At 38.4% G+C, this 25,247-nt stretch overlaps 1 protein-coding gene across 1 annotated transcript in view; it reads left to right on the top strand.

Moving 5' to 3' along the window:
• The first annotated feature begins 2,604 nt into the window (after positions 1 to 2,604).
• The window catches only part of LOC139734038 (lipoma-preferred partner homolog), a 51,645-nt gene continuing 29,002 nt past the window's right edge, over positions 2,605 to 25,247 (top strand). Inside the window, exons 1-3 of the mRNA XM_071644845.1 lie at positions 2,605 to 2,842; positions 16,245 to 16,307; positions 18,786 to 18,848. Of these exons, the coding sequence (XP_071500946.1) occupies positions 2,611 to 2,842; positions 16,245 to 16,307; positions 18,786 to 18,848 (358 nt within the window). The 5' untranslated portion in view covers positions 2,605 to 2,610. The remainder of the gene's footprint in view (positions 2,843 to 16,244; positions 16,308 to 18,785; positions 18,849 to 25,247) is intronic.

Raw genomic sequence — 25,247 nt, 5'->3', positions numbered from 1 at the left:
GAAACACTGCAATACTGAAATATTAAAAAAGGAAGAAATACAGTATGATATTTTTTGATTAGATTACTGATACTCTGACAAATAAAGTTCTTGTGAACATGGCACTGTGAAACACTAAACTTTTTAATGTGACACTATTGGACCCAGTCAAAATATTGGCTGGTGCTACGTTAAAGCTATGGTGTCATTCAAGTGGTAGTAGGCTGGGCTATTTCAATTTGATTGAATCGGTCAGCAGTGTACAAGTGTACAATGCCCTCCACTTGTATTGATTGCTAAATGCACCGGTAACTTTGTGGTATTTGAAGTAGATTTATCTGGCATTGTAGGGAGTGATACCCTGGAAGACGCGAGTCATTGCTTTGCCAGGTGATTCTTTATTAACATACTTTTTTTTTTGGAACGCTTTATGTGAAAGGGTCTAGGTCTTGTGCATTGTGTCCAAATATCATAATGCAGATGGCTAGAAGTATTGGTTGATTCATGGAGCTACAAGATAGCTCCATCATTGATTGCATGACCAAGCACAGTATTACCTGTAAAGGGGTCTAGGGCAATTACCCCCTGGGCAATTACCCCGGACCCTTCCCCTGGCCCTAATCCTAATCCTAATCCTGAACCTAATCCTATCCCTAACTCATACTCCTAACCCTAACCCTAACCCTAACCCTAGTCTTTACTCTAAGCTTACCACTAACCAGTATTTAGCCGGGGGGTAATTGCCCTCTGGGGGTAATTGCCCGGATACGCCTGTAAAGATACAATAGTGTCAGTTTCTTGCTCGCTTGTAGCTTGAGTACCTGGACAATATCCGCTACATGTATACACGTTATATTGTGTGTTGAGTATTGACCGATTCGGGTTCGTTGAGGGCAGCAGACATTTTATGGCACTGGGCGCAGCCATAGCGGTGTCTCAGCCGACCCCCCCCCCCCCTGCTCTCCCCCACCCCGGGCAACATGTTTATCACACACTTGTAACAAAGGTTCGCGCACTAAGCAAGCATTCGCGCACTCAGTACGAGACGCCTATTGGCTAAAGCAGTTTTTCATTCTGCGCGCGTGCTAATGTAGGGAGAGGGGTGGGGAGTGGGAAGGGGGGGTCGGCTGAGACACCGCGTAATGGCGCTGCCCATGCCAAAAATACACATACAGTGTAGCGCGTCACAGAATCGGTCAATAGGCAAGTGCTGGAACATTTCACTTGATAGAGAGAAAATCCACAGGGGTATCCCCCAGTAAGCCAGTGTGTGGTTTTGTACTCCCTTTTCAAAAATAAGGAATAAACTTTTTAAAAAACAATGTGCATTCTGTGGCTGTGTTGGACCATACATACAGTACTATGTTATCTAAATGTACATCATCCATGTTGTCTGCAATGGGCATTTTTATGGTTCCCTTTAAATGGATGTTGATAGCTTGAATGCTGTGGCTTGCAAAATGATATATAGATTCTTTGCATCATATTATTGCTAATGCTGAACAAAGGTAGAAGTGTGTTTTTGAGATTGTAATGATAATTTCATTACTGTACATTTAGAATGAATAAATGTTTTGTGAAAAAGTGCAGGGGTCGGGTGTCTTTGTTGCGCTTGTCAGCTGGTCTGTACCTTAAATTGCAAGCCACTTCATAGTGAGACCAAGGTTATAATGAAACTTTAAAGGGACTGTACAGTACTGGTTGAGGTGAGGATTCAGGTTGATAACATTCCTAAGTGAGATAATGAGAAACCCCTTGTGAAATATGAAAGAGCATGTAATTTTAAGAAGGATTCAACGTTTATTTGATGAAAATTGGTTTTCAAATGGCTGAGATATCCAAAAAAGTAATAATAATAACAGGTGACAGGCCACAATTTTTATTAGGATCTCTTTGTTTCACCTTGTTTTTGGATACCTCAGCCATTTCAAAATGGATTTTCATCAAATACTAGTAAACGTTTGATTCCCCTTAGAATTGCACCCTCTTTGACATCTCATAGAGTGGTTTCTGAATATCTCGCAAAACGTTAAAAGCTAAATCCTCACCTCAACCAGAACTGTACAGTCCCTTTAAGACTAAAATGATGACAGACCTGAACTTGATCTGGGTACTGCAGTTGTGGATGACTACATAAACATGTGAAATACTACATGTACAGTACGTACATGATATCAAGCCTTGATTTGTGGTAGATGAGAAGGCACTTGTGTTACTATCAGGTAAGAACTTGCCTGTGTTAGGTAAGAACATGCCTGTGTCACTTAAGAACCTGCCTGTGTTAGGTAAGAACATGCCTGTGTCAGGTAAGAACACTCCTGTGTTAGGTAAGAACATGCCTGTGTCAGGTAAGAACATGCCTGTGTCAGGTAAGAAGACGCCTGTGTTAGGTAAGAACATGCCTGTGTTAGGTAAGAACACGCCTGTGTTAGGTAAGAACACACCTGTGTTTTGTAAGAACACTCTTGTGCTGCTGTCTCTTTGCTGTATAAATTCTGCTGATGGATGAAAGGCCATCCCCTGTTCCATCTGTGACAAGCACTCAATGTCGTCCATGCTTGCCATTTTACAGAGAGCACACAGCAACCCCACCATCTTCAGCCAGAATCAAGGGTCCCACCTCTTGTCACCATGACTACCTTCCAGAGGCTGAACCAGAAGTTTGAGGACATGGATGGTGACCGAGCGAGGATGGGTACGATCGGCGACCAGAACGGTCAGGCCCGGCCCGGAAACGTGTACACGCAGCACGTCAGCTCCACCCAGTTCTACAGCAACCAGCCGCGCAAGTTTGCGCCGGTGGCCGCCCCCAAACCCCGTGCCCCCGGGACCCAGAACTCCTTGCCCCCATCTGGGTCAAAGGGTGAGTCAAATTCAAGCTTGCAACACTCTACCCCCCCCCCCCCCCCCCTTCTTTCTGTTACACCTCTCCCCCTTTCTACCATACTTACAATGTACATGTAACTGTATCACAACTGTCACAATACAATGTATTTCAGTGGGGTAACGTCAGTGTAATCACACTGACACAAAAACTTCGAGTTCTTGATTGTTGTTAAATATAACTACGGGTATACCAAATGTGAGATGCTTTACAGTTTCTATTACACTCGGTAAGGTTTAAAGAAATTTACAAATGAATGACTGAACAAGTGATCCTCATTTGCAAAAGTCTTGCCAATGCCCGTAAAGAAGAGACATCAATTTTGTTTTGGGCAACGTTCCTTGAAATGATTTGAACTCAAAACTTGACAGCAGAGCAGAGATTGATTCGCAGCCCTTCCCAAGTTATTCTGCTATCACTACCAAAACATGTGACAGATCATATCAGCGGGGAAAAGAACAAATGACAACCACAACAAACAACCCAAGAGCATTCTGTGGTGGATCTGGCAAAACTGGTCATGATGGTCTTCCCAGACTCATGCGGTTGATGCTTGTCATGTGACACTGTAGTATCACACGATATTTCTAATCTTTAAGATTAACTCAAACTTTTTAACTTTGATGATTAGCTTGAAGTTTTAAACCATGACCTGTGTTCACACAACATCTACTCTTTAACATTCAACTTTTTGACAAGATTCCCCACTTGGTGATTAAACCACAGAACTGGAAGAAATACATAACACATGCAGTGCTGGCGATCTTTACTGTAGTGTACAACACTACAGGTTGACCCTTAAGCTACATGTAAGGAGGAATTGGGTTCGCAGAGAGGTCACACTAACTAACAAGTTCGTTATTGTGTCCACACAACTCTAAGCTACGAGTGGGGACCCCCTCACGGCTTGTTGATACTGAGCGTAAACCCTAAGAAATCTCATGGTTCTAAACATTACCTACAACGTCTGTAAGATTGCAGATCTTTTAGTGCATAATGTAGAATGGGTCTAAACTAGAAGCTAATCATCATCAAAATTGAAAACTTTGTGCTAAACTTAAGGATTAGGAATTTCGTGTGAAGTGAACTTGTGATTGTGTACCCCATCTGATGCATGGCTAATGAGGATCACTGTTACATGTCTGTAATCCATCACGTCTAGATCTATTGTTGTGGTAGAGCAAGAAAATGTTTCCATTCTGTGTCGAGTTTTGTTGACCCTCGTTGCACATTGTGATCGTACATGCCAAGTCTTTGCACTGCCACAAAAGATATTCAGTTAAGCAGAAATCAAAATACTAAGCGCCTTCCCCCCCCCCCCCCCCCCCAAAGAAAAAAGAAAAGAAAAAGAAAACAAAAGAGAATAAGATGGAGCTTGATTACCATGGCACTTATAGAATGTATTCTGACCTGTAAATGTGAATTTGAATGGTACTGAACAAGTAATGGGATGCCATCTAAAATTTAGATCCCCCCCCCAAAGCCTAAAATGATCCACTGGAATATTAAAATTTCATATTTTTTACAGATTGATTGCTAAATGTTGACTTCAGCTTGCAATATGAATTTTAAAGCTAAACTGAAGTGCACGTTGATTGAAAAAAAAATGAGAATGAAAGCAAGAAGAGAGAAAAAAAGAGTTAGAATTTAGCTTTGTATGCAGGACGAAGCCTTCTGTATTATGTACACCAGCACAAATTGATGTCACTTAACACCATCATCTGCATGTTTTTCTGATACTATTTGTTTTGAGCACAGTTTTAAGATTGTATTTGAGTTTGGTATAGAGTGTGCTAGTATCACATGCATGGAATTGCACCAACTGCACTTTTGAAAGAAAGTTTGCAAGGATAAATGAAACTGAATGAAAGTGAAATGTGACTTACATGTACAGTGTACCTCTAGCTAGAATCTTAATAGTTGTGTTGTCATTTTGATTGTTGTGATGTGCCGGCATGTAAACTACGTGTACGTTTCCATGGAGAATTCTCTATGGTTCAAGCATTTGCAGTAAAGAGTGTGTGCAAAGGGCATTGTTCAGTTGGTTGGTTTACTATCAAAAGTACTGTAGAACAATGAATGTTTGCATGCATTTTAATTTCGTGAATTTTGCAAGGGTCAAGATTTGCAAAATCAAAATGCATTGTGAAAGTTCTTGTCTATACTTAATATGCGTTGAATGCCAGTGACAGTTCGCAGAAATTTCCTGCCACGAAATGGCTGTCAGTGTCGGCTCCTCTTCGTGAAAATTTCATGCAGCGAAAAATTATCTTGGTAGCAAAAATATTTAAATTTGTTCATGTACCATCTCTCAATATAACTCTGGCAGTGAGCTTTTCCATCAGCCTTTTCTTGCATATAAATCAAATTTATAGAGACTTACTTTGTTGCTGTTATTCTCCTTGAATATTAAGATCCTATGCTTGATCTGTGTTATTATGAAAACCAAAGACTTGAAAAAGAAAGGACTCTAGCCTGTGATTTGAACCCACGTCACCTCCTGCTCACAGGGCTGGGGTACTACAGCTGAGCTACATTGTAAAGCCAGTTCATATTGTGTTATGTGTTACAATGTGTGTGTGTTGTGCATACAATATATGTTGATGTGCATCTGTTCTCAAAAAAGGTTTATGGTAACCAGTACAGTTTTCAAGTCCTTTAAGCAGGAATTCACTTAGTTGTTGCTAGGTTGGGCAAGCCTCCGGCAAGCTTTGTGGTTGAAATGGGCAACTTATGTATAGTGTACAAATCATCATAGAATTTGAATACATTGTCATTACTGAAACAATTGGATGGAGAGGGTGTGAATAAAAAGGTTTATTACTAAGCTTTAATACAGTAGGCAAAGGAATATCCATGAATTAAAATCTACACGAACGGTCTGTGTATATGCTACTCTCATGGTTAAAATGGGGGGAGGTTTGGTCAGCCCCCATCTCCCTGATAAAGATGATTGACCTCCAAAAGTTCAAGGGTATGATAAGCTCCAGAGACAAAAGGGTTTGTAGAATGCTAGAGGGAATTGGCAGTGGAGGCGGTCATGACTTGAGATCCCTGCGTGGAACTGCAGTGAACCCTGCTGGTCCGTGGGGCGCAGACAACATCTGACCTTTGACCTCGACAACCACTGACTGCCTCACAGTCATCGGTTTGGAATTTTACTCTGGGAATGCCCAAATATGGCAGTGATTGTACTATGATTATCTCTGAGCACTTTGTTTTTGATCCATGGGCACGAACAGATTTCAGAAATGGCTGATTTGTTCTACATTTCAGTGATACTGATGTTTGAAGATAAAAGTTTTGAATTTATGGTAAAAGTTTGCTCCTTTGTGTTAATGTCAGGAACCCAGTGTAGTATCAATTGCCCCAAATAGTTTTCCTACATTGTACATGGGAGACTGAATTATTTTGTTCGTAATGAATGATATGTATGACTCACTGAGAATCATGTAGGTCAAGGTTTGTCAATAAAAACTCACATTGTCAACAAAAACATCACAGTGTAGGCCCATATCTCCTCTTTCACAAAATTTTGTAAGTATTTTTTTAATAAATGAGACATCTTATTTCCTTACATTATGTCAGTTTCTATATAGGCCTACCTTATACAACTGAACCTAGACACGATATGTTTGATTGACAGAAATCCTTGCTGCATAACAAAACTCCATGGACTGTGCAGAATTTTTTGCAATATTTAGCTTCCAATTGTATGCTGGTAGTACAAGAGAAATCCACAGATTTAGCTATTCTATATCAATGTTGTTCATGGATGATTTTGTAATGTACCAATAAAACACTTCAATAATGATCAAATGTAGCAGTGACTGGCTGGTTCTCTTCCACTATACAATAATGTATGTACAGTGTACATATGTGATATATTTTCACAATTTTTAATAAACCGATAGTTCCTGGTAGTCAAACTGAATTGAAATTGAGCCGAAGAAGCCCACCCACACAAGTGGAAGAAAGTGATATAGCAGGAGTCTGGACAAAAAAAACAAAAACTAAACAAACCTATATCCTTGACATAATATCCTGCAGGCCTAAGAGAATTGGTTTGTGTGGCATGTCTCTTTATACGGAACACCAGAAGTGAAAAGTAGATGTGTAGATACTGACAAACATTTGCATTAAGTACTGCATTGAAGTTAGATATTCTTCTTTTCACTTCCAAAGCTTTCAGAATTACTGCTTGCTATGAAGGTGTACATACAGTGTACAGTTTGTAGGACCTTTCATATTGAGATTCTTGTCTTTGATCATTCATTCTTTTTTTTTTTATTTTTTTTTTTTTTAGGCTATTACACAGTGAATCATGAAATCCTGAAATGACTCTTAGGCATTCGCAATGCATACATGGATGTGACATTTAGTCACCTTTACAACGAAATTCCTGCAGCTCTCACTGTCAACTACATTGAAGTAGAAAGTTGTGGGTAGTGTCTGGGCAAGTGAATCATGTGTTCTCCACTTTACCTGGATACTGTATTTCTCTCAAATGGCACATGATTTATTCAAGAATCATACGTAGAAAACAGAAGGCAGTAGAAGAAGCAGAAGAAGAAGGAGAGGAGGAGGAATAATAATAACAAGAAAAAGAAGAAGAAGGAAAAGAAGAAGAAGAAAAAGAAGAAGAAGAAGAACTATACTTTTGTTTGTTTGTTTTTTTCTGCTGTGGACAAAATTAGATATCAAATAAACTGACAAATTAAAGGAAAAAAGGAAGTACTAATGCTTTTAATAGCGGAAGCTCTTAAGGGTTTGTCTTAGACTGTGAACAAACACCCAAATATGAGGCAATCATCTCAGGCACTAAACATGTATCATCTGTAGGGATTTTATATTCTGGTTTCAAAGAATTCCTTCCTTGTCATATTTGGATGACTTTGTTTTTGATGTGTGGGAGTAGCTAGCGGCAGTGTGGTGCGTATTACAGTGACGGGCTTCCTGCTATTATTTCCTGATTGGATGTCATGAGAAACTGGCTGGGGTGGACCACATCCGCCATATCATGACCCAGTACCAGCAAAACTTCCTTACCGTCTGCCCTATAGGCCGACTACTGTTTTCTTGTTAGTTTTAATACCATGGTTGTCTTGTGTAACATGGCAACGTGCAACATTCGTTAATGTCGCAGGAGCCACATTTTGATCCTCTGGTATACTCTAAGATACTTCAGACATCCTCTTTACTTTCTTTATTCTATAAACTTCCTCCAATGTGATCTCATTGTGTGTATTGTGTCTTGTATAAATACAACTGAAAGTTTTGTATCATAATACAACCGAAAGTATGACAATGTTGACTAGTCGGAGTGTTCATATTCTAGAGACATCCAAAGTCCCAAATCAAATCTACAATGCTGAATGGAATCACTTGCACAAAATCATCTTGTGAATCACTTTCAGATTTTTTTTTTCTTTTCGGTTATCATATGCCCATAAAACTGGTATGATGCCTGCAAATTATGTTTTGTGTGATTTCTCAGGACAGATACATGTCTGACATGTAATGTAAAGAACCTAAGACTCGAGAATGAAGCATGTCCCATCATTTAATGAACTGCCATTTGTCCACCCCCCCCCCCCCAATACAGTATATATGTATGTTTAAAAAGTTCTGTGATTCCATTCTTGTACAGTGGCAAAGAAGTCCTTTCATTTATATTTCCTTTATCAATATGCTGCAGCCTGTCTACAGGTTATTGTGATCTATAGTGTGCATTTTTTGTGCTCGGATACCAGCATGAGTGAAGAACCTTCTGAAGAATAAATCTTGATTATTCAGTAAAATGCTGGCATCTTTGCTGCAGAGTAAATCTGTTCCTATTCCTTTACAACCAAGTGGAAGTAATAGTGGTCAAAGTAGAAAATCCATCTATTGAAACTGTTATTTTATCCCCTCTTCCTCCTCTTCCTCCATATATGTGCGTTGAGGCTCTTTTGGCTCTTCAATTATTTAGAGTGAATGAAAGCAGAATGTAAGGGTTGAATTGCAAAAGTGCAATTTGCCCGTACGTGCCTTGCATTCCTTTCCTGTACCTTTAAATCTGTTTCTTGTTAGTCCAATTCAGAGCTCAGGGCAGAATCACGCAGGAGTGCTGCAGACAGTGTAAATGAGTACTTATACATGTAGCTCTATCTTCTTATGCCCAAACAAGGTTTCAAACAATTTCTAAACCTGCTCTCTATATACATATATGTAAAAATGTGTGGATACAATTATGCAAGACAGGATTTTTTAAAACCAATTTTATAATTCTTCAATCAGTGTGTCATCCTCATTGCTTACTCTGTTTAGAACTTGGCATGAAAGTTCATTTGGTACAATTTGTACACAGACAAGCTTTCAGTACTGCTATCAGTATTATGTCACTCTAAATAAAAAGCATGTAGAAGTTGACTTTAAATAGAGATTTCTATTATTAAGAAATATAGGGCTATAATTAATCAGCTGTGGGGTTTGTTCCAATCATGCCTCTATCAAATATGCTGAGAAAATACAATGTACTAATGCTATTTTAACACATTCTCTTTCATTCTGTAAGTACTGTGATCTTGCCTTTAATCATGGCTTTCAATCTACTTTATATTCCCTAACAGACGAGGATATAGTAATGATTCCATATACATGTACCGGTACTTCATAAAGGTACTTGATCGTATCATCTACTATTGGGCTCTTAAAGAAGCATTTGTTCTGTCAAACTATTCAATAACAAAATCTTGATGCAGGGAGTGTTTTCAAGTGGGCGAGAGCGAAACATCTGGTGTGATAGATTGAGGAACTGTAAACTGAATACTGTTCTTACAATTGTAAAGTAGCAGTCAAGTGGAATTCTAAAAACAGATGTGATGTGGGGGAATGAAGCTGTGTATTAAAAAAGTTGGCATAAATGGGGAACTGAATATGAAACTGTGCAATTGTAGATTGGTGCCATAGATGATCTGCCAATTATTTCTGTCACGTATAAAAGATGTGACATCAGTCAATTCCACAGCCCTTAATTGTAGGTTTTGTCTTGTTTTTTTTTTTTTTTTTTTCAAAGCATGACTATTAATTTTGTAATGTGCAGTGGCCGAATGTTTCTGTAGGGGGAAGTCTATTGTCCTTTTAATAGGCCTATGATAAAATTGCAAAAGTTGTTGATGTTCTAGCTCATCATTTTTTGTTTTACTGTTTTTTAGTTTTATAGATTAAGAAGTGGATGATTGCATTTTACTTTGCAGAAACACCTTCTTCCAGTCTATTATTGAAATTAATGTATTTGCAGGATTAACTATACATGCATCATATTTTATTCCCAAAGTTGGATTCATATGGAGCAGAGGTTACTGTGGAAAGTTCCAGCATACTGTTGTAGCAATAAATAGACCAGTGTATCATCAACTTTTTTTAGAAATACCTTCAAAGCAAATTTTGTTTCTGATGCTCAGAGAGCTTGCCCTGAGCTTGATTGACAAGAGCCGTATTCACACACAAGGGTTAACGGTTTTTGTGATGCAAAAATTGAGTTTATTTGCCTCTGTCACATATGGTAAAAAGATCACTCAAGGGCTTTTTACACTGTGCAAATTTTTGCTTAGTCCCGTACCAACGGTGGGGCTAAGGGGGGGGGGGGGGGGGAGGGGGCCTTACAGTTGTAGCTCCACCGTTGGTACCGGACTTTCCTCAGCCCACTTTCTGTTTACACTTGTTTTTGCCAAAGTGGGCTTGCCCCACCGATAGTCCCGCACTATCTGGCCCTGCAAAATAGCAGGGTTAGCACCGCAATTGCGGTGCTAAAACGCAATTGCGGTACCAAACATGCGAGTGTAAACAGAGCGAAAAAGTAATACGGGGCTAAGCGACGGAGACGAAGTCCGACCCCCACTGACCAATCAGAAACGAGGACCTAATCAAGTGCTGCCAGTGCGTGCGTGTACGTGTACAGTGCACAGCGTAATCATGAATATTATATGGTTTGGAAAGTACGGGACTAAGAAATACGAGTGTAAAAAGGCCAATATTCTCCTTAGCCCCGGACAAGAGCTTAGTATGGGACTTATTGGCGAGTGTAAAAAGCTGAAAAAATTGGTACGGGACTAACGATAGTCCTAGGTCAGAGAAAGTACAGGGTTAAGAAACACGAGTGTAAAAAGGGCTTCAGATGGAAAATGAAGCACTTTGAATCTCCAGACTGCCCATACAGACACTGTACCAAAACAATGACCAGAGCATGACCTCAGCCACCCAGTTGTGCAGACCCAGTATGACAAGTTGCATTTTGGGATTTAAAAAATGTCAGTTGTTTCTTCATGTGCAGTTCACCTCCGCCATGCTGCACAGGCAAATTATCGCGAAAATTTGCAAAAATAAATAAATAAAAAAATATCAGGTTAGACCAGTGTTCGCATCGCCTTACAAGAATTGATTTGCCAAAACTGTTAATTTCTGATGCCTGGAAACAGAACTCGAGTAGTAAATATATTGCATGCAATTGGAATTCCAAGTGCTACATATGTATAAAAACAGAACATAACTTAAAGGAACATGGAACAGATCAGAAGAACAAGTATGAAACATAAAAGGTACATTGTACTCAAATATAGTATAACTGTGCACTCAGATTGTCCAGTCAAAAGGACAGGGCCACTCTGATTGATCAAATAAATGATTGTGCCTGATAATAAAATACCAATCTACATGATACATACATGTAGCTATACAAAGTGTATGAGGGCCCTACAAAGTCATGCACATGCCTTATTACCAGTTGAAATATGACAGTCATCACCAAGCCACTTAGGTTACAGATTGTAGAGCAATTCAAGAGCCATCAGGGACACTCCATCCCAGCTAATGGCTTCAGCTTCCAGTCTAGCTGTTGATAAGACACGGTGATAGAAGCATTTTTACTGCCAAAGAGCAAAAATTTTCATGTTTTGTCTTTTTTTTTTCTACTAAAAGATCCATGCAGTTATGTGACAGCATGTTTCTGGGGTGTTTTGCCCAGACATACACTTGTAGGCGTATGTGTATGGATTCAGGTGAACATATATAATTTCATAATCTTTAATTTTTTCATGCATTCTTGATTAAAAGGTCAATTGCACCTTTAGTGTTTGAGAACCCAGGTACCCTTTGTAGAACATACACCCGTTGAAGACAAGTCCCGATTATACTTGGGCAGGTGTCTATGGGAAATGCGTGTTGTAGCAAAATCAGTCCGTCCTCAACAGGTTAATAGAAACGTGTGTACACTGTACCCTACGAGTCAGATTGTGCTTTTACAAGCAGTCATTGTATGAAAAATGATAATGAAGTAATAATTCAATACACCACAAAATAGGCCCTACACAATGAAATATACAATGTATATTGCAAAATACCATTGGATTTAAGATGGTAATTTAAAGTTCACGCAAAATATGCTTGCAAGAGTTGAGTGTGAACTGTGCCAGCAAAATACCACCAATGGTACAGTGGTGTTTTTCTAGTTCCCAGTTGCCGTTGGAGATATGCATATTATGCAATAGGCTTTAATCTACTTGCCAGAAATACCAAGAAATATCACAGCATTTATAAATGAGAATGGTTGCTCTTTGGAATAGCACTGTTTTTGAATTTATGCGAATGTCAGTAGCCCTGCACTGTAGTTTTACAGGTAAGAAGATTTTCTTGCTGGTCAGAACTGGAAATGATGTAAATGTTATGTAAAAATTCAGAGACTTGGGTGGAAATAGATATGAACTATTGACTCAGACCGCCTGAACCTGTAAAGCTGTTCAACTACAATGTTATTTGCGAGTGCGCCTGTGGTTCCTTCTGACCCAGATTTTCCATTGGCACCCGATATTAAAATCTGGCAGTGTGGAACATCGCAGCTGTGCAGAGTTCTGAAATGTCACGAGGATTTGAGGTTGTAGTCTCACTCACAATCCTGCCTGCTTGTAGAGTCTGTTACTGGATGACACGTTTTTAGAAGAACACGAGACCAAAGATTTTTAGCCTACTGTTGGCTTGGCGAGGATGATGATACAGAATTGTGTTTGTTTTTTTCCTCAATAGTTTATTAAATCTTGTCTTGAATCATCATGTAAAGGAGGTAGAATTTGTAATTATGAATAATTTTATAAGTCTTTGAGAGGACTTTTTTTTATAGAGGACTGTGTATAACCTCTGCCAAGGAGGATAGATTGAGCTGACATTTTTCTGTTCTAATTGCCATCAGCAGATCTTTGCAAAAAATCTGGCAGTGTGGAACATCGCAGCTGTGCAGAGTTTGCAAAAAACTGCAAACTGATTTTGCTAAAAAACTATTTAGAAATGATTAGAGAGATGGGCCAAGGAACAAATGATAACTTGAAATATTTCATCAATTGCACGATATTTTGGGGGATATGAGCTACAGTACCTCTGCAAAGGTCTTTGCTTTCGGAGCACCTGCTGATATTTTGTATGGAGCCTCAACATAGTTTCTTTCATTGCAATCATTCATTCTTATGCTACACTTTGCCCTCATGTTTCTGACAGGATTTCAAAATAAGAGTGAACTTTGCCCATTTCTTTTCTGGTGTGGTGTGTGCCCCAGAGCCTCACATTGTAGGCCTACATCATCTCTTGTTCACATTCATCGCCAAAGTTCCCAGCGTACAAAAAGAGTGTAGGACCTACAAACTGTTGTACATAGGATGTACATGTACAATGTATATTCACGTCAAAATGTACAATGTATGTTCCAAATTATGTGGCATAAAAAAAAAGACTAGATTCTCTTCTTTTGTTTGTGAATTCATCTTAGAAGTTGGAGACAATGGAGCAGAATACATGTCAGTCATTGTAAATCATGTTATATGCATTCATTCATTTTCATATAAGAGTTAGGCCCAAAATAGATGTACAAGTATTGACAATAGATAAGAGTGACCATGAGTAACCCCGAGTATGAAACCAGCCAGTCTCAATACCTTCTTGTCTATGAATTTCACAGTAGTAATATACAGCTACTGTCTGAAATAGAGGCTAATCTGCCCTTTGACAACCTGCCTTTTTTTGTCTCCTTATTTTTTCATATTTTTTCCAATGTGTTTTGACCTAGAATGCGTGGTATGCAGACGTGGGGCTGATACAACTGACTAGACCCCTAAAGGGTCAAAATTTTTAGAAATTTCGGTACATTTTAGGAAAAAAAAAAAACACCCACAACCCTCTCCTTCTCCACCGTGTGTGCCCTTACCCTCTTCTGCATCCTGAAACGAATTTTCCTTTTTCCCTTTATTACCAGCCAGGTCCTTTGGGAGGCGCGACAATCCAGCGCGAATGGAAATTGAAATTTGATGCAGATGGAATGTTGGGACTATAATCGGTGTTCTGATAGATTATTGGGTTGTTTTTGTTATCTTTTTGGTCTTTTTTATTGCCCAGTTGAGGGGGATGACTGAACCAAGAAAAGGGGGAGGGGGTGGGGAGGTAAGAGCTCGGAGAAACTCCCGACTTCTTTGCGGCTCTTGATTGGTGATGCTGAGATTACAGTAGTTTGGTGTGACCTATGAAGGACCAGCTTTGGATGAGGGTGTGTATCGGCGCTCCAAATGGTGTTCTTGGGTGTGTTTTGAGTCCGAGGTGGTGGATATTCTCCTCTTGGTGGTATACCACTTCACGTTGGGAGACCTCCTTGTGATGAATAGGAAGGAAAAACGTGAGTAAAAGTTTGTGGAAGTGTGGCTCGTTGTGGTTTAATGTGTGTGTTGGACATTTTAAAATTGCAGCGGTGTGTGAGCGGGTGCAGTAGAAGGAGAGACAGGCTTTGGAAATGGCAGCTGCATGCTTGCATTGCTATGCCGAGTCAAAGGTGATCTAGGAAAACTACACGGTGTTATGTGTACATGTACTGTATGAATGCCTATAGAGTAGGCTATATTACCATAGATTGGTTCACTGTTGGGTGTAGTTGGCCATGTTGAATAATAGTCGTGTGATGTCGGAATGTGTCAGGCAGGTGTATCAAGATGTGTCATATAGGCCTACAGTATGTCCCCCCAAAAAATTACAATCAGATTTTTGCATTGATAACTTGCAGTATGATTTTAAAAACTGTCTAAATGCTACTTCAGGGTCTTAATACAACATCTTGGCTCTATTTTGCAGAAAACCCCATTCGATTTGGTTGAGTGGTCACAGACAAATATGGATTGTTGTAAAGCATGTCATGAGTCATGATGTCAAGCTTAGCACTTGGATGCTCTTGGAACTGCTTATTAAAGGACAAGTTCACCTTCATAGACATTTGGGTTGAGTGAATGCAGCAATATTTAATAGTAGAACACATCAGTGAGAGTTTGAGGAAAATCCGACAATCCGTTCAAAAGTCATGAATTTTTAAAGTTTCTGCTCAGTCATGGCTGGATGAGAAGACTACTTGATGTCACTTGAGTACAACGGTATAAAGAAAGTATAAAGAAAATACAGCTTATTTTCACTTTTCTCGCATAACAAAAGAACACTCGACTTCTCTCTTTCAGAATGCAAGGGGAATAATATTATCCTTATGATTTACATCAGTAACAAGTCCAAGAAATGTGCACTTAATTCAAAAAGTAAAATTTTGTGAAATTCTCTTTTTATTTTCATTATATCGTTGTACACATGTGACATCACACACTGTAGTAGTCTTCTCATCCTGCAGTAATTGTGCAGATACTTAAAAAATTCAGAACTTTTGAACGGATTGTCAGATTTTCCTCAAACTTTCACTAATGTGTTCCACTAATATTGTTGCATTCACTCAATCCACATACTTCTACATGAAGGTGAACTTATCCTTTAATGTGTGAACACAATGGACAGAACTTGGAGGGAAGAGATTCCTGACATACTCTACATAATTCCTCATTTCTCTTTGGCCACTGAAGCAAATCGAATGGGGTTTTTGGTAAGATGTGGGCAATGAGTTATAGTTTCATACCCTGAAATTGTATTTGGATTGATTTACTATTTTTAAAGTTATCATTGCAGAGGGTCCCGTTGTAATTTCTTTTTTGGGGGGACGTACAGTATAAAGTCTCTGGCGTAACTTCTGCTGGGTGCTAGATAGTTCTGCACTTCGTGCTACGCAGTGTATCAGCTATCTAGGCTTACAATGCCCCTTTGCACACACACACACACACTCTAAAAAAATATAAAACAAGCCAAACACATTTTATTTTATAGCATTGAATGTTGTTGATAGTTGACCAGTGTAGTGTAGAATGTTTGAGTAGATTTAGTCGTTAATCATCTGGTTTTTCTTTGTCTTTGTTTCCATTCTCCCTTCTCTGATTATGCATCTTTCCGCCCTGCACGCTTGCATCATCCATTGGTCGAACAAAACACTAACCCGCTGACCCAATAGGTGTGGCACCCCCGACACTGCCCAAACCTACGGGCTATTATAAACCGGCAGGAACGGCAAAAGGTAAGTGCACCTGACTTGCACAGGGAGCAAGCAAACAAATTTCAGCTTTTAACCTGGAATTTATTTTGTCATAAGTGCTACGTCTTCAACAACAAAAATGTTGTAACACTTGCGCTCTGCTGTGAATCATATTGAACTGCTTCTCTTTCTCAAAGCTGTGCTTTTCAAATATCAGGGTGAAGTCTTTTCTTTTATGGCTTTTTTCTCTCTCTCTGTCTTTCAAATTTCGCAGTGCTACCATGTATAAAGCCTAATTCCAGTCTATCTGTTGTTTAGCCTAATTCCAGTCTGAATGTTTGGTATGTGTGCAGCAAGTTTCTCTTCCTCTTTCAGATCTGGTGGAAAGGATGATTTAAACACTAACAGTAAGATACAGTGCAATTCTTTGTTGCAAATTTAAGAAAAACTCATTCTTATTTTGGCCAGAGAAGAAATATCTTTCAGCATTGGAATTAGACTAAACAGTGAGATAGTAGATTAATAAATGTTTATTGTGCGCTTAGAAACACCCATATAAAGCGCCATATAAATGCAAATTATCATTATTATTATCATTATTATTATTATTATTATTACTTTTATTATTATTGGCATGTCAGAAAATGTGTGTTTATTGTAGAGATAACTGCTGTATATTGAATACAGGATTGCAAAAGTCTGCTACATCATCCAAAAGTCTCTCGCCCACCTCCTCCCAATGAATATTGCAATGCTGCATATTAATGAAATATGATGGATGTCGAAATGTTGCAAAATAAAGTGCTGGTGCAGACATACAATGTAACTCAAAGAATGATGAATCCACATTGCTCTACATACACTGTATGTCAGGTGAAAGATGAGCAAAAGTACTGATTGCTATATCTGCATTTTGATGGGAGTAACTTTTGGTACTTCTTGGAAATGGCATGTTACATCGCATGCTGTGTTATACTTGTATTTGACAGAGATTCAGTGGATGTTTGACTAATATCATTCTCCAGTAACAAAACTCTGCTGCATCTGTGCCAGCGATCAATATATCATCATGAATCATGTTGCATGAAATTTTATCAGAATCATGTTCATTGCTTAATAATTCACTAGTCCAAATATTAAAGCAACATGTTTGTTTGATCAATGTGTACATGTGTAACTATGCACAAGTATGATAACAGTATTTTTTTAAGGTAATTATTTAAATACTTTGGGCAAAAATTCACCAAGTTTTGACGCTGAGTGATTAAAGGAACATAGGGGTACGTTGCATGGAAGAAATTCTTTGATATGTCAACAGTGAAACAATTGTTGCACTGTATGGCAGTGTTCATCAGTGTGATACCAAAGGGGATGGTAATAATCTTATGGGGACTTGTAAATTGTTTATGTAAACTGAGCTTGGAGGATGCCACGATAATAGTCCCACATGCTTCATCTTCCTTCGTGCTCGCTGTTAAGAGTCGAGTTGGAGACATTGATGGCTTACCATTTTCAGTCTCGGAAGACGACGAAGGAGAAAAGGTGATTCATGTGCAAAGGCTTCAAGTGTGTGTCATCATCGCATTGAGTAGCATTCTCGATGTAATGGTGTGAGATTGTGACACAAAATAGAGGCTTTTCTGGCAGCACAAAAGATCTTGTTTGAAATCACGTCGGCAAAAGACATTTTGCGATTGCGTTTGAGTTTATGGGCTGTGCGGATGCTGAATTGAGTGTCCACACAAACCGCACTGAAGATTCCATGGGTAGCTTGCCGTATACTGTGCGGCCTGTCAGTCAAAATCCACAGCTATAAATACCCATCTATGCAAAAGTACCCACACGCATGCATGTGCCATGGTACATGTATGTTTCCACAGAGAGTGTGAGTTTGTTGGCCTAAAAGCGAATCAAAATTGAAGCTTTGGCTCTTCACTTTCCAACTGTAATTCAGAGGTCAAATGTTCAAAAAACAGGCTCAGACTTCAAAACTCTTCTAACTGTGACTAGCTATTAAAACGCGTTTGAGATTTGTCAATCATAGATATATGATTTATTACTTGCTCTTGAGACATTCAATGGGGAAAAAAAACCTTCTAGGCATCAAACAAGTTTATTAACAAGTTTAACAAATGAGATCTTTTTGATGATGGAAAAGCCTTTACAATGACACAGGTAGATGTTGCAACATTTGCCGCAAATGCCCGAGTTTAGTAATCTACATGCCAGCCATAATTGTGCTTGGGAGAGGTTTTTCACACTCTACTTCTTTCAGTAATAAATTTCAAAACCTTTATATTAAAAGCCATTGGTGTTTCATGACATCTTTTGACATGGGGTTTCTCTGACTGTTGAGTATGTGTGAAATCTTGTCAAAAAAAGTTGATTCTGTCACAAACTCTTTAATATTTATGTCTTTACAAGAAAATATGTTTTTTTCCCCCTCGTATTTCTATTATCTTTTCCTGCTGCATCTGCTAACTGGGTATATTGGCTTGGTGACCTTTGACCTATTGACAGGGCCACCGCCCATTCCGCCGCCTAAAACGTCGCAACGCCATCACGAGCTCAGCAACGCTAGAGGTAGTCGCGCGCTTTTCCTGGAAATTAACATATTCTACCAGTTTCCGTATCTCTATCACGTACTGTAGCCATTGCTCACTTATTTTCTCTGTTTAATTGTGTCAATTATTATTTTGTGGTTATCTCAATTTGTTTGTCTAATATATTGCCCTCATAGTTTTGCTGCTTTATTTTCTTTTCTGATGCCCTTTTACGCCTTCTCAGTTGTGGTCTAATCTATTTCCTTTTTCCTTTAGTGTTGTGCCAAAGCCAAAGTCACTCAAGTCACCAACACAGATCTACACGCTGTAGTCGTAAATCTGACTTCCTCATACAGTATTGCCATTGGTTCTTGTTTCACATTTGTAAAATTTGTGCAATTTGTGCCCATGCAGTTGCTGTTTCAGTATACTTTTGATAAACATGGCATCTGATAAGCTAGTTATAATTACATTAAAGATTTTTTCTAGAGTCAGATTTCTTATAGTGCGACAGTTATACTGTTAAAGTTGTGTAGCTTGAATTCATGTCCAGTCAAAGTAATTACCATGATTTTAGGTTTAACAAGAGAATGTTAATGATTTGAAATGACTTCTTTTTTCTTTTTCTTTTTTTTTTTTTTTTTTGGGGGGGGGCAACTTTCTGAGGCCTTGTATTTTGGTTCTTATTGTTTTTGTTATTGCTGTCATCAAACCAATACAATGGGCAGGTGATGTACTGGTAAACTCTAGACAGTGAATAGCAGTGTTCCAAAAAGTCAATTTCAAAAATTAATACAAAAATGTGCCCAATGTACAGTGGAAATTTAACAGTACACAATGCATATACACGTATTATGTTAATGGTTATATCAGGGCTCAGCATTTATAGTGGTGGCCCATTGGCCCGGGTCCACTAGAAATTGATGTCGGGCCACCAAATTTCCAGAAAAAGGTTCACTTTTGGTGGCCCAGTCGGGCAGCTAAAATTTAGAATGAAAATTTTTATTTCTTTTTTTATTTTGGGCAGGTACATTTCTTTTTCAGACCACCAAATTCCAAATTGAAAGATTGTAGTGGCTCAAAAGGGACAGCCAGAGAAAACTCTGAGTATCAAGCCCTGGTTATATTTAAAGTTTTATAACTAGATATACATTTGTATGCCAAAGCAGCTAATGCTTCGGAAGCATATTTCAGCCAAAATAGAAGAGAAACCCTGTATTATTTGAGCTTTCATTTAATGCTTGCTTGCTTGCTAAACATCAATCATCAAAATACAATGAAGTTTCCTTTTTCACCCACTTTTAGGGCAAAGTATAGAATCAAATAAAAAAAAAATGAAAAAAGTAATGGTGTTTTATACAAGTGTTTATCCACTGTATAGTTGTGGTAGGAATTAATTATAAATGCTAATTGATTATTTACCAACTTTGCATGTCATTTGTTAGACTTTAGACACATGTGCACACATACACACATTTGTTTAATTCACTATTCTTGTACCACTGCAGTCAGCAACACTTCTCATGAATATGTATAACTCTGTCTTTGTGCATTGATCCCATATAATTATGATACCATCTAGCATTATCTGCATGACTCATTGTGCAATATATCCCTGAACCATACTGATTGCACTTCAAAAACACCTCACACATTTTTTTTGCTGTTTTTTCTCGTTTTGCTTGGCATACATCGTTTTTTTTTTTGCCTATAGTTTTCTCTTTGTAAAATCTATTTATCTTATATTTGCATATACGTTGCCAATTTGCTTCATATTATTCATTTCAGTTCCATGTACTATGTGTTCATGCTTTACATCATTACACAATATCATATCATATTTACATGTTACATATTCTTCCATCATGTTACGATAGAATTAATTTTCTTTTCAGTTCAAAGCGCAAGCTATGCTTTATGAATAAGCGGTGTTCTGAGTTGGTGTTTTGTTTTATTATAACCTGTGTTTCCCTTCACATTTATAATTTGACATTTCAAGTTCCTATTTTTTTTAATTTCTTAACATGTCAGATTTTGTGCAATGTTGTTTCATAGTGAAATGTTTCCTTCTACTTTAATGATGTATTGTATTTGATATGTTCATGTGAAGAGAGATACTGAAGACTCGGTTTGAATAGCATAAGTCCGCTGTAAGTGGCCAATAAAATGCATCAATCCAAACTTAATGAATGGAATTCTCATGAGTCGCACAAGTTTTCATGGTATCGATTTTTGGTCCCCTCCCCCCCCCCAAAAAAAAAACCAAAAAAACAAAACAAAACAAAAAAAACCACCTCAAATACTCACATTTGATTGGCAGATGTGACAATGACATTCTGAAATTTTAGCAAAACCTATAATCTGTTTTGATACAAGGTACACATATATAAAAGTAACAATAGGTTTCTCAACTTTGGTATGGTATACGTCAATTAGCACTCACCTGCTAAGCTTTTCAGATTGTCGTGAGTCATTTCGAGAATCATGTATTGCCCTTTTGAAATCTGCTGACTGGAAGATTTCAAGACATTTTTTTACAACAAAACTGCATGACAGCATTACTCTTGATGATGCTAATATACACGCCCCCCACCCCCCTCCCTCAAGACCGCCCTCCAATTATTGTGGGCATCATGACAAGTTTGTGTTACATCTTTCAGTCAATGATATTCCTATTGAAAAGGTTTGATGCTTTATCAGGCACGACCTGACTGATGAATGCTATTCATTATTTTCTTTGTCAAGAAGTTGTTGATATGACATTTGATGATGTTTTTATGTTGCATGTCCCGAGTCGTATATGATGTATGTCTCTATATCAGTCGATTTTGCTTTCCCTTGGCAAAATTCATAAGATTCCATCATAGGTAGGTGAACTGAGTAGGCCTAATTCATGAACAAAGTAAAAATGTGTTTTTAAAGGTAGCCTGAAGTGCATCATTTTCTGTGCAATTTTCAACATCATGCATGCCAAGCTCAAAAAAAGTGGTAGTGAAGATATTTGATGGTGAATTTCCACTGATAGATGAATATTACAAAATAGATTGTGTTTCCAGTACGTCGTCTACCATAGTGGATTAGATAATGGATGAAGAAATTTCAGTTGTTATCACATTCGTTGCGCTTAAGATAAGGTTATAAAAGGCTTGGGAAAGAAAAAAAAAAGAAAGATTTTTTTTTTATTGTCGTCATAGGATAGACAGGGAGAGAGAGCTAAGAGTTTAGGAGAAAAAGAGATAGATATGAATAGAGAGAAAGATGGATAGAAAGATGAAAATGGATAGATGAAGGGAGAAGAGGTAGATAAATACAAAGAGATAAAAAGGGAGAGAGAAGGTATGTGTATGTTTATGTGTGTGTGCAGTGTGACATGGAAGTCTATAATGCGCATAAACCTCACACTATCTGTATGTGGAATATTTTGAAAACCACAGAATGATTACACAGTTGATTGTTAAAAAAAAAAGTCATCATGTGTTCAGATGAGTTAAAAGAGAAATAAGTCTCTTTGTGAAAGATACAAAGTATTGCAGAGATTAATCACCAGAAAAGAAATATTCACCGTTAAGTCTTTGCACTTATACACTGAAAAAAATATAAATACTAACTGGTTTGTACCTGATGTATAGACAATGGAATGACTATCAGACTAAAATGTAGTCAAATATTTGGCACTTGTCTTTTCTCTTTGTTTAATGAGAAACGATCTTGATTCTTATGTCCATGTGTGTTATTTTTCTAATGCAAGTTTTGTAGTAAGGTGCTATTGAATGTTCGGCACTTCATGCAATTCAGAATATTTGGGCTGGTGTGTTAGTAGATATTCAGCCAGTTTGTTCTAAGATATGACATACGGTATAGGCATACTGCGAGGGCAATGAGTCTTAAAGTGAGTAAGCCTTGAAAGAAGACTAGATAAGCAAAGGAATGTGTCTGACAAGAAGCTACAATGATCAGCATCAGATAGCACAGTGCCCTAGATAACTTCTTTACATTTTTTCCCCTCCTTTTGCTGTCCTTTATTGCTGAGGCAATAGCCGATGGGCCGAATTACACCATCTTTTGGGAGCTGGGACATGGAAATTGGATGTTGGACACGCCCAATTAGACCTGTTCCCCATAATGTCAGATGAGGGGGGGGGGGGGGGTGGGGGAAAGGGGGAGATTGGAATTGGACAAAGAGGGAGCGATTTGTGTTCTGATGAATATCTGACGCATCCTGATGATCTCGCACCTTTCCGCTGTTTGGACAGAAGGGGGGGGGGGATACAACTGTCCCTAATTGAATGGCTGGGGGAAAGTGAGGATACATTAAAAAACAGAAAGAAGATAAAAAATTCCTCAGCCTTTTGTCCTCTGCAGTCGCTGGTACCTTCCATCGGCATTCCGGAGAATTCAGTGTTTGAGTAATGATGTTGCTGTGTACGCTCAGGTTTCATGGCATCGCAGGGCAGTGAAGCAACAAGGAGTTGACTTCATCATCATGTAACTCACTCTTTGGAACCCCATTCACTTGGAATATTTCGTGGTGTGGATTTTTTTTTTTTGGGGGGGGGGGGATTTCATACTCATCTGAACCTGTACAAAATGAAAACAGTGACTAATTATTGGAGATATCAAACTTTTTAAGAAAAATATATTCTGTGGGATCTGAAAAAAGGGAACCTAATAGTCGAGCAGAGCCCAAAATAAGATGCTTCATTTAAGCTGCATTTATGACCCATTTAAGATAATTGTAATTTAAGTATGGAGCCCAAGGGAGTTTAGCTGTAATGATGACGGCATAAAAATACGGGTCCATGTTACAGTTAGTCATGTCAAAAAGTTAGAAATAAAATTCTCCATTCAAGACCCATAAAGACATGACATCTAAGCATGGAGTGAAGGAAAGGGAGTGGGAAGGGATAAGACAACATTTCATTTCATTTCATTTTATTTCATTTCCAACAACATTTTCATACACAAAATAATACAACATCAATACAATGTAGTAACAAAGAAATATATGTTAAGTTTACAATGTTACGCATCACAAGAGCAAATGAAAATTGAATTAAACTAAAGTTGCAGGAAATGGAGGAGACATGCTAAAAAGCTGAACTTGTATTTTGCAGTCTCCTCGTGGACAAAAAAACTAAATAACATCAGAAAGCAATTTGCTAAACATAATATAAAAGGTACACAACACATATAGACCTATACAAACAAACAAACAAACAGACAGACGGATAAACAAACACAAACAACCTCTCTTGTAAAGAGAAAGATAGAGAACACAATGAAAGAAAAAGAGGAAAAGAGAAAAGAGTACATTATTTTGAAAGAGGAAACAGAAAGAGACAAGAGTACAGGAAAGAGGCGAGAAAGGAGAATAGATGAAGGGTCTATACCAGCACACGCGATGCACATCAAAAGGTTTTACCAGGACACAGATTTTAATGAAAAATCATATGATATAGCTACAATGACATTAGCTAAAATATCTGTAGAAACCAATTTGTTCTTGTGGAGGTTGTAAATAATGCAAGACCCTTTCCATTTTAGAGCTACTTTACAATATCCAGAAAGAAATGGAACGATCCAGTAATTTGATTGGAAAAGTATCATACATGTACCAGGTGAATTTCACTTGAAATGACGTCAGCCTGACAGTGCTTGGCTGGTATGAATCACGTCTTGAAGTCTCTCGGGAACTCCTGCGAAATATTTATTGGTGCCAATTTGGAAGTACCTAACAGAATTAATGAAGCAGTTCCTAGGTGAGGCAGACGTCATGTACGTGAAGAAATTATGCATGACAATAATCATTACACCCCTGCTATCATCCTTATCTTGTTCCGTAAGGGGTTGGGGAGGTTGGGATGGGGTATGGATGGGGGGGGGGGGGGGGGGAGGTTGGAGGAAGGGAGGGATGATATGAGCTCATCCATTCTCACTTATGAGACATCCTCGCTAAACGGTGTTCTGAAGATTCTCTGGCGGTTGTCTCAGTGGCATCATCAGGAGACTCGGTGAGATGAAAAGTAGAGGGAAGATATTACCAAGCGATGTGTGATGTGTCGTGTGACTCACCTCAAGGTGGTGTTACTTTTCACCCCGTTTCCTCCGTGAGAATCGGACACTTAACAAAGAGCTAATGATAGAAACTGCCCCAATTACGCCTCTCTTCTTTTTTATCATTTCAACCCAGCTTATGTAATGCGTTTTGACTTTGAGATCATAGTGCATGCATGAGTCATATCGATTCTGCTGGACAAAGCCCACCTTCAAAAAAGTACAATTTCTTTCATTAATGGACTCTTCGGTGTAAGTCACATTATCTAGACTAATCACACAGCTCACAAAGAGGAAATCTGCAACCTGAGACTTTGTCTGTCATTGTTTGCTCAAGAATCTTAGCAAATCTTGTATCCTCACCTGTGAGAAATGTAGACAAACT

This window comes from Diadema antillarum, unplaced genomic scaffold (assembly GCF_040938485.1).
Source record: "Diadema antillarum isolate AM-2024a unplaced genomic scaffold, OU_Dant_1.0 seq00000507_RagTag, whole genome shotgun sequence".
NCBI classification, from domain to species: domain Eukaryota; kingdom Metazoa; phylum Echinodermata; class Echinoidea; order Diadematoida; family Diadematidae; genus Diadema; species Diadema antillarum.
This window is presented reverse-complemented; position numbering and strand designations above follow the sequence as displayed.